At 40.8% G+C, this 10,661-nt stretch overlaps 1 protein-coding gene across 2 annotated transcripts; it reads right to left on the reverse strand.

Annotated features, from left to right (window-relative positions):
• Positions 1-4,553: 4,553 nt before the first annotated feature.
• On the reverse strand, positions 4,554-8,656 carry LOC105040915 (protein IQ-DOMAIN 21). 2 transcript variants are annotated; one of them, XM_010917666.3, is made up of 4 exons: positions 8,454-8,656; positions 8,068-8,370; positions 5,386-5,892; positions 4,554-5,292 (listed from the first exon to the last, which is right to left on the reverse strand). In XM_010917666.3, exons 1-4 carry the CDS (start codon positions 8,529-8,531, stop codon positions 4,795-4,797), a joined length of 1,386 nt encoding a protein of 461 aa, XP_010915968.1. In that variant the 5' UTR covers positions 8,532-8,656; the 3' UTR covers positions 4,554-4,794. The 2 variants fall into 2 exon arrangements, with proteins under 2 accessions (XP_010915968.1, XP_010915967.1); XM_010917665.3 differs by having other exon boundaries at positions 4,554-5,295.
• Positions 8,657-10,661: the final 2,005 nt, after the last annotated feature.

Below are 10,661 nucleotides of genomic sequence, written 5' to 3' on the forward strand. Positions count from 1 at the left end.
CCAGACGTGGCTATAATACACGGAGAAAAGAGTCCAACCGAAATTCTAATACCACTTATTAATGCGCGGTGCCTTGCATCGCGAAATTAATATGAGCTTGCATCTATCATTCGTACAACCGGTTCAGTGTATTTTTTTATAAAGTAAAAAATTTATAATTAAAAAAATTAAATATAAATTTTTAAGTGAGATCATTTTCAACCATAACTCTGACTATTTATCTTTAATAAAAGAGATACCACTTATTAATGTGCAGCGCTTTGCTTCATAAAATTGATATGAGCTTGCATTTATCATTTGTACAATCGGATCAATATATTTTTTTATAAAATAAAAAAATTATAATTTAAAAAATTAAATATAAATTTCTAAGTGAAAACATTTTCGACTACAATCCTGACTATTTGTTCTTAATAAAAGAGATATTTTGATTCCTTCATTTATTTATACATTGAATTATCTTTTTGTTCATTGATAAAAAAAAATGTGCGTATATATATACACATTTTTGTAAACTCCAAACTTTTCTTTTTTTTTTTTTTTGATATCATTTGTGCTATAGTAAAATTTTATAATTTTTTTTATAAATATTTTATTTTTATTTTCTTTTTATTTTTCAAAACTATTTTCTTTAACTTTTTGCCATCTCAACTTATTTGACTTGCTTATTCCATAATTACAGTTTTCTATTTTTTTTATTTTTATATGACTTTACTATTATCCATTGAGAATATCTATATTGTATGATAAAATGACTATTTGGATAATGATAAATATTATTTTCTTGATTCCACCTCTTAAGAATATTTTTTTATTCTTTTTAAAATTATTTTGATCGCCCCATGTTTTTTTTTTTTTTTTTCTCAACATTTTTTTTTCTCTTTTACGATGAAATTGGACCGCTTTCTTTAAACTTGCATGTACATTAAAATTTATTTCTTTGTCCAATTGAATTCCCGAGAATGACTAGAATCTTACTTTATATCTCCCAAACAATTATCTCTTTTCTGAAATGTGCATTGCACTTACCTTATTTCTAATAAATACCAAATAGAATTCTTTGCTGGTGGTTCTTGAATTTTCCAACTCTTTTCAATAGTTTTCACCAAGTCATCTATGGATCTTATATTTCCCTGATCACTTTTCATTTATTGCATCCTTTATTTCGTTAAAACTTCCTCTCCTTTGGTTAGTAGTAGCCTTATATTTGCATCTTCCTAACTCAAGAGAGGTCATAACATAATGTTTAAAAAATAATACAAAATTTTACCAAAACAAATACCATCTTTTCTTGAAACTATGCTACTCCTTCACTGATAATATCCTATATTAGCTGCCAGAGTTTTGAATTTGAATTTTAAGTGGTGCATCCCCAAATATCAAGACACAGAAAATTATAGTGCAGTTCCGAGATAAGTCTCTCAAAATAAATAATTTAAATTAAAAAGAAGAGAACATAAAAAAATCATCCAGTTGAATACCGTACTAGCATTTTGATATTGTCTCCACGAGTTTGGCTAGCATCGGAACAAGCAAATGCACAGCCAATTTTAGCAACGAAAGGCCAAATCAGATTTGGTTAAAACATGATTAATTTCAGTTAAGGTTCAAAACGGTTATGCTCGTAATTCAGCCATAGACTAACCCATTCGAAGCCTGTTCTCGAGATTGAGCTGAACTCATATTGGGAGCTGATTTATGACAAACACTACATGGGTTGAATTGATTTATTTCCAATTTATTACTCACCCTCTTGCCAAAAATATGCAACCAAAAAATCACTTGAGTATAAGAAGCAAAGCCAGTCCAAACCATACATTGAACTACATTTTACCATGGACAATAAGAAAAAAAAAAAAACAATTATACCACTTGTATTTTGCTTTTCTATGAGTTTCAATAGCAAAATATACAATTTAATGAAAAACAAAGCCAAGAAATGCATTGTTTAGACTATTGCAATTTGACTAAACCACAGCAAATTTGAATTTTATCAATTATATCATAGCAAAGATTGGATTTAAGAAACCCCCATGCATTCAAATTCCTCGCGAACTTTCATCATACAAGCCAGTGTCCTCCCATACCGAATGCAAGAGCCCAACACTACGTTCTTCTCCCTGAGCACAATCCACAACCCAATTCATTGATCTCTATCAACTTGGGATCCCCTGTACCTATCACATCCTTATCAAGGCTTAGCTAGCGGGGTAGGACTGCTTGCTCCATCTTAAACTCCTCAAGGGAGGAGGAAGATCAGAGTGCATCGGGGCAGAATAATAGCTCGACATCGGAGTAGGCTAATTAGTCGATTGCTGTTAAAACTGCATAAAGATAACAATCGGATTAATCGACACTTTTAGAATATTCATATCCTAGCGATCTTGGTTGGAGTCAACGGGTTCTACAACTATCTCTGGAAGGGTAACTAAAGATGTCACCACAGCTTTCTCATTCTTTATACTCAGATGGTGAAGAGAAAAAAACCCATGACCTCATACATGGATAAGACATTTCTTTTAGTGCTAATATGTTGCCGCCAGGAAATCGAGTTAGCTTAAACCACTGAGCTAGAATTGGAAAAAAGAGAGACGGTCGCATAAAAGCCAGTCAGGCCCTCCGAGTTGGATGCCAGACTGGGTTCTCGATCAATTCTTTAGTTGGATTCTGCAAAACCATAAAAAATAAAAAAGTCCTCACTTAGAGTTCTCTGATGGTGGATTCTTCGATGTCTAAATCAATCTCCTGTAGAAGCAAATAGAAGCGGTTTGAGCTTTTAGAAAGAGCTTAGTAGTAGAATGAAGTACGAAGTATAGTAGATTAGATTAAAGGAATGAAGCGTGAAAGCTCAGATGATGCTATGTGGTGAATGGAGATCCAAGGTAGAGTTAGGAGAACTCAGGTTCTGTCTGAAAAATAGATTCCAGTTCGTATAGAATTAGTCTTTGAAAAAAGACATGCGAATTAAGTATTCACCTTGTACTTAAAGGGTCACAGAAAGTAGAGTTTTATAAATGAAAGTGAATACCTGTCATCTTCGAAAACGTACATTGTTTGCTAGAGAGCAGTATTCATGGGGACATGTTCTAGCTGTTAAGAAATAATGGCTCACACGTTCCAGAGTTATTAAAATTATGGATCTCTCTAGGTGAAGGAGGAAGTGGAGCAGCGAGCGGACTAGCTAGCTGCTTGTCGTCTTGTGAATAGAAGATTCAAGAACTCCTCCAGTATGATTGTAAAAGATTGGATGGCAGAGATTGGGCAGTCATTCCCTCATCTTCTATCAAAGACATAAGTCAGATTACTATTGGATCTCCAGCACCAAAGTGGATGATCCATTCTATGGTGTATCGCTCTTGTTCTCTTTCTTGTTTTTCTTAATGATGATGCTAACAAGAGTATAATAGAGAAGAGTATTTTCTCTTGGTATCGGTATTGAGATATCTGTATTGGAGGCAATTGAGGTGGAAGTGATAGTATATCTAAAGCCACCACCACCACCACCACCACCACCATCATCATCACTATCTTAACAATTACCAGTACGACCATGACCAGTGGTGGTGCTGTTGATCACAATGGTGGTGGCGGTCAAATGAATTGGAGTGGAAATTATGGCGGTGATTGCTAGAGGTATGTGGGTGGCATTGATGGATGGAAGTGGGGCTCGGGCTTAGGATGATTGGGGATTATTTGAAGGATCTTGGGGGTGAGCAGAGGCACCAGTAATGGTGCCAACAAAGGGGAAGTTGGGTGGGGGCCCTCGAGGTGCAATGTTTATCACGATGGTGTTGATGGTGATGAAGATGTTGGTGGTGTTAATGTACGAAGAGACTATTAGAAGTAGAATGGGAAGCCATCAACGAGAATGGGAACCAACAAAGAGGGTTGAGGGCATGTAATGTCCACTTTCCGATGCCATTGCTGGCATTGCGCCAACCATAATCAGCAAGTCATGCAATGGAAAGATGTGGTTGGTGAAGGTGATGATGACAGATCAGAGAAAAGGGATGGTTGGGACATGGATTTCTCTACTGGTGGAGTGGCTCTTCCTTGGGACAGTAGGGTAGTAGAGCAAGGGTTTCAAGGGGCCATAAGAGAGAAGGAAATTAGCAACGACATAGAGAGGCAGCAAGAGATGAGGAAACAATGGATACAGAAGTCAATGGTCCTCAGCCTCTTCTCAATGGAGCAAGTTTGGATCCATCAACGGCAAATCATAGGTTCGCACCATGTGCACCACCCGCACCAACTTGAAGTGGTGGACGCCGTTGCCATGCTCATCATGGTCACTTTCTATGCTGCAAAGGGAATCATCAAAGAGGGCAAACACAATGAAGTAGTTGGACAATGTTAGATTTTCAGAGAACCATTTTAGAAATTTTGAATCATTTAGACCATCAGCTGATGGTCACGCATAAAAATGTCATTTTGGATCAAAATTGTAATTTCATGGACCAGTTTAAGACATTTTATAAGGGAGGTGCCAATTGACTAAAATGTAACTCAGGCGGAGCTTTTTTTTTTTTGGGAAAAAAATGTACAGCCCAATAAAACGAAACATTCACCATTTTATTTTAATATAAAATTCCAAAAAACTCCACCCACGCTAGTTCGATATCCTCATTATTTTATTTTAGAATATTTACAATACCTCCGAGCATCCAAAGATGCCTAGTCTTTTATCACCAACAAATCCAAATCCAACAAGAACCCAAGACTCGATCATCATGTATGATAGGTACCAATAGCACCGATATAAATACTCGACCCGTGCATCCATCCATCCATCCATCAAACGTATATGCCCCTCCTCCCGTCGCCGCCCACCGGTGGCGTCCAGTCATCCTCACCGCAGCTGGAATCGGGACTGTACCCCGTGTGCCGCGTTGTCTGGACACGAATCCCGCCACCGACGCGGCTCGGGCTCCGCCCAGGTCCTCCCGAGCTCGACGACTCCCTGCTGAGCCGTGACCCCGTCCTCCCGGTGGACGGATTCCACTGAGCCGTATGCCGCCTGGCCGCCGGCACATGGCTTCGAACCTTGGCCCTGGCTGACTGAGTCGCAACCATGTAACTCGGCACCGCCGTAGTCTGCAACGGATGGGATGGGCTTCGTCCAAGGTCCATCTCGACGGTCTTCTCCGACAAGTCGACGGTGTTGGTGGCCGTGAGGTAGGAGCTCTCAGGTGGCACCGGTGGTGCATCGCGCCTGGCCTGCCACTGCTGGGTGGCCATCCAGCGTTCCAGCCAGTTCCAGCCCCACTGGGGCTTCTCAGACTTCCACTGCGGCTGCTAATTGTGTACAGATGAAGTGCGTCAATGTAGTACGTACCGTGTCAATTCCTACACATACTAGAGCTAACTGAAGAGAGAAATGGATACCTGTGAAGTGTACGCATAGGCGAGGGCTCTTTCACGACGAATGACGGCGTCATGCTTGCGCTGGGAGTTGGCCTTGATGGTCTCCATGGTTTGGTGGCTCGCGTCCCAGTCTCTGAAGCCAAAGACATCCTTGGACGAGGGGCTCTTCTTACTGATGGGATGGCTTCCTTGTTCTTCTTCTTCTTCTTCGTCCTCATGTTCTTCTTCCATGGCGAAGTCTTGGTGGTGGTGGTGGTGGTGGTCACGGCCTCTACCTTTGATGTGGTCGAGGTGGTCGGAGAAGGGTTCGTGGGTCAGGACTTTGGTGGCGGTGGAGGGAGGGCGGGGGAAGAGGGAGCTGCGAGGGTGCTGGGAGAACTGCAGGCGGCGAGCGCGTACGCGGGCCTGGACGCGGACGAGGGCCTGCATGCATCGCATCGTCATCTGGGCCTGCTTCCGGACGTGGTGGCCTCTGACCAGGGCCTGCAGCCGCACCAGCCCTCTTAACGCTCGCAGGGCTCTCCGGGCCTGTACCATGTTCCCATGTTAACATGCTTCGACCGTTGTAACCAAATAAATGGTTCAACAGTTTCTTCTCTCTCTCTTGGAATAAAAAAAAAAGGGAAGCGAAGCCACCCGTGAACTGTAGGTTACAAGGATACAAAGACTACAAGAAATCAGCCGGTGTGGCTAAGGCTCTATCCCAGGATACAAGTCAAGAAAAGGCCAAATTCAAAACGGCTCACAGTTTTGTGCAGTGGGTAAAATAAGGTTCCAATTCAGTCACCTACAGGCCAACCATCTATGCGTACTCCATTAAATCACATTGAAGATCGACGCGCATATGCATCAAGATTACTTGATGTTCCTTTTAATTTTATATTAAGTGTACATCATGCGGTCACAGTATTGAACCGTGCAAGTTTGCTTCAGAGCAAGGAGCTAACGGTTTTTTTGTTATGGGTAATGTTATTGGTAATGTTTTTACCATACACGAACATGATAAAGTATTGACACCAAAAGCTCGGTGCAATCAAAATGAATAAAGTCGACTTTGGATCTCATGTCATGCTTAATTCTGCAACATAATCGAGTCTCTGCAACGATGCAGACTCTTTGCGTCTAAAGGATCTGTCTATTGCAGCGATCAAGACTTCTTATCTGAGCATAGACAAGACCTTTTACCTTGTCGGGTCCATTCAAATTAATAAAACCCATGATATTTTGAGAAAGGTGAAGCCATAACATTGAGGTGGAAGGTACTTTCTTTAAAATGTCATCAAGCCTAGTTCTGATCTACTGCTATTGAACCAAAGCTCATTCTCTACCCATCCATTTTCAAGGAAAACCCCTTCACATTTTGAGAGATAAATGGTACATGTGCCAAAATATCTCAAAATAAATGGTACATGTGCCAAAATAGCAATTTTATTAATGACACCTAACTAATTGAACATTGGATTTGGATTGGTTTTAGAATATGTGGCATCTTGTATCATAATTGAACTTTTGCACTGTTTGGGTTGGCTTGCAAATTCGTAGGCCAGGACCGGCCATTTGCATTGTTTTCACCGACAATGCAGATGAGCTTAAAATAGACTGGTGAAATCATGCAAAGAAAATACCTTAAGTAACGGCAAAGGAAGCATTGCTATGATAAAATAAAATAAGTGAAAAGGAATTGGTACTTAAAGGCTGAAAAAAGTTGAGAGTTCTGGCAGTAGCGCTAAGTAACGACCATAAAAGCAGTAAATGTAGTGATCAATTTAATTAACTATTTTACTAGATATTTATTACTTAATGCAGCAGGCAAGGAACCAACTAAAAGCAAGTGCGGTGCCGCATGGGTGAGATCGGATCGAGTCTGCATGGTCCATTTCTTGTGTTAACCCAACTGCCATTCATGTCCTGACAGTGGTTCCAAGTTCCAATAATCCCTGTTGCAAGACCAAACCTGATCCTTGCAATCTGGACCCAAAACCTAGTAATCAACGCCACTGGGTCCACAGCTTTTCCACCAGTTGGCCGGGCAAGTCAGCCACACCCACCAGCGGATGGAAAACCGGACCATGCTTAAAGCGACGGATGTCATAATTACATTATAACTGCCACAATATCCATGTTAAAATATTTCTAATAATAGCAATACCGGCCATCTTGCAGACTCCCATCACACACATCTTTTTCTTTTAAAATTTAAAACCAGATGTAGGTTCTTCTCATCAAAATATAATAAATGACTTGGTCTAGTATATAATTATGCTGTTTTTTTCACCAATTTTGGTTGTCGCTTCTTGTGATTATGATTAACGATCATGCTTAGTATTCATCTACTGTTTCCATCAGTTTAGATTGAGATACGATTTTGAAAGAACCACTAATTATGAAACCCTATCATGTGAAAGAGATCTCTTAGAAAAGTAATAGAGGCTGCTGCCAAGCAAACGTGGCGTTATATCACAACTGTTTGTCCGATTCACATGAGAAGCTCTTCATCGCGTGAGCGAAATTTATGACAACCAGCCGTAATCTAAGGCACCGTTTGCGTCCGGAGAGCTGCAAGGCGGCAGTACCTTCGGCAACTTCTTCTGATTTTCCTTAATTTCCTCACATATACGTTACTAGGTTTTCCTTCATTAATCGCACATAAAGAAGAGATTCTTGATTAAAAAAAAAAAAAAAAAAAGGGAATCGGGGAGTTACCAGGTAGCCGCGGTAGTAAGACTGGATGCGCACCGCCGCCTTCTCCTCCCGGGAGAGCCGCCCGTACCCCGCCAGCCTCACCACCTTCGCCGCTGCCTCCGCGGCCGCGGCCGCCGCCTCGGCCGCCGCAGCCGTAGCCGCCGCCACCGCGATCGCGTGCTCCCTGTCCTCCTCCACCGCCACCGCCGGCGAACCGCCGTCGTCGTTCGTGGCCTCCGGCGACGTCTCCCCCGGGAAATGCTCCACCGACACTATCTCCGGCGCCTCATTTCCCTCCGCCTCGACCTCCCTCGCCCCCTGCCTCTGGAAAAAAATAATTACAGAAAAAAAAAAAACAATTTTAGATCGAATTTGGAAATGTGGGTTTGATGAGGGGAGAGACGGACCCTTCGGTCGAGGTCTTTGGAGGAGGAGGGCTTGAAGACTCTCTTGACGGTTGAGAGCCAGCCGGTCTTCTTCCCCATTCGATGCTGGTTTTGATTCACGACGTCGCGATTCTGGCGTCAAACTCTATGGGATCGCGGGTACGTCATAACGAACGAAGAGAGAGAGGGGAAGTTGGGGGGGGGGGGGGGAGGCGATGGCGGTGAAGGACGAGGGGCGGGTGAGATAAGAGAGGGGAAGTTGGGGCGGGGAGGCGATGGCGGTGAAGGACGAGGGGCGGGTGAGATAATTAAGTGCAATGTCGATCGTATTTATCGTCTGTCACGGGAACGCTACCACCTGCCAAATCCGCGGGGATCCAAAGGATAACCAGGGAAGAGATCAGAGAGAGAGAGAGAGATAGAGAGAGAGAAGAAGTAAAATATTAAATATAGTAGCGAGAAGGAAATGGGGTTCAGTTGGTCTCACGACTAGGGCTAAGGTTGGTTTGTCTCGTGCGCGGCTAACATTGTTGTTGGTCTACGAATTGGTACCGTTAAGGCTGCAAATGAGTTGGATTAAATCATGATCCGATCTAATATGATTTAATTAAATTTAATTTAAATTTATTTAAAAATTTTATAAAATTAAATTAAATTTAAAAATTATTTTTATTTTTTTCAGATTGAATCTGAATTTTTTAAATTTAGATCCGATCTTTTGAGTTAATTTAGATATTAAGATACATCATCCGATTCGATTCGGACCCAAACATAGATTTCGAATCCAATTAGAGTGACTCAACTAAATAAGAATTTAAGTTTGAATCAAAAATTTTCAAACTCTTCGATTTTTTCCATTCAATTTTCCAACTAAAAATCTTCAAAACTAAAAAATTTTCGAACCCTTCAGTTCTTTTATTCTGACTGTTGTAATATCTATAACAATCCGAGGAGAAAAAAATGGATGGATTCTTGATAATTTAAATAAAGGACATCTCGATTACTTCTTTTAGTTTTTTGCTAGACTCAGCTTTCTAAACTTTCTGATTTATGTTTATTGTGCCATGAGGTACAAAAGCAAGAGGGCTTCTTGAATTCCAATTCTTTTTATTGACTTTAAAAAATTTCAGAGTATTCTTTTAATATGTACAGATATTGTGTCATCCAAAATATATACAGTCTCATTTTTAATCATCTACAAATATTTTTCTTGTATGATATTTTAGATTGGGATGACAGCAGGCATGTCGCAGGGGGTGCCGGTATAGGCGTGGCACGGTGCTACGAAGGATTTGGCTTGACCAAAATTTGCATTGCTACTTGATTATTTGGAACCCTCAGAGTTAGATTTAGGGAGATACCTTGTTGGAGTAGTGAGAGCAATAGTTCGCCAAGCTGCTGCGGCATGGCCGTAGCATGATATCAGGGGACTCGGGACACGTGATATTTGGAATGGTGGTGGTCTGCGATATATGGATATTCTAGGATTCCTCTTGATTTGAGGAGGGGTGCGGAGCTTTGGCCACATATCCGACTCCCCTGGATCCGTAGGAGACGAGTCCGTCGTGGCACAGTTGTGTAGGCAATGATGGTGCCATGCCTGAAATGGAGATATTCGGGGAAATGTTGGTTGGACGAGCTGAGCACATTGTGCGGGAAAGAGATATCTCTATATAAAATTTATATTTTTTTTTTTACTTTTCTTCTTTTGTGTGGACTTCTAGAATCTTGACTCTTCTCAAAAATCGCTTGTTTCCCTCTGCTATTCAATATAATTAATTATTAAAAGTTAAGTTGGAGAATTGAAAAAAAAAAAGATCTTTCTTAATTGTCATCCAATATTAATATTCATTGATGGTAGATTTCAAATAATTTAATCCGTGATTTGATCCGAACCGAATCCGAATCGGACTCGCATTTCATGGATTGGAATCGGATTATATATGGATCCGATCCGACCTGAATGATTCAATGGGTCAATAAATTTGATCATGAATTCGATCTGATTTTTTATCGGGATGGATATGAATCCAATATCAAGATCTGATCAAAAAATCAGATTGGATCGAGATCATGAGGTCGCAGCATTATCAAAAAAAAAAAAAAAAGGTCACGGACTTCAACCGATCCCATGGGGTGGAAAGGTTAAATAATTGGATAAGTGATAATTTGGATTTGCATGCATCACTAAAATGAAACACGGAGGGAAATAAATTTGTTGCGCTTCCA

Source organism: Elaeis guineensis, chromosome 3 (genome assembly GCF_000442705.2).
Source record: "Elaeis guineensis isolate ETL-2024a chromosome 3, EG11, whole genome shotgun sequence".
Taxonomy (NCBI): domain Eukaryota; kingdom Viridiplantae; phylum Streptophyta; class Magnoliopsida; order Arecales; family Arecaceae; genus Elaeis; species Elaeis guineensis.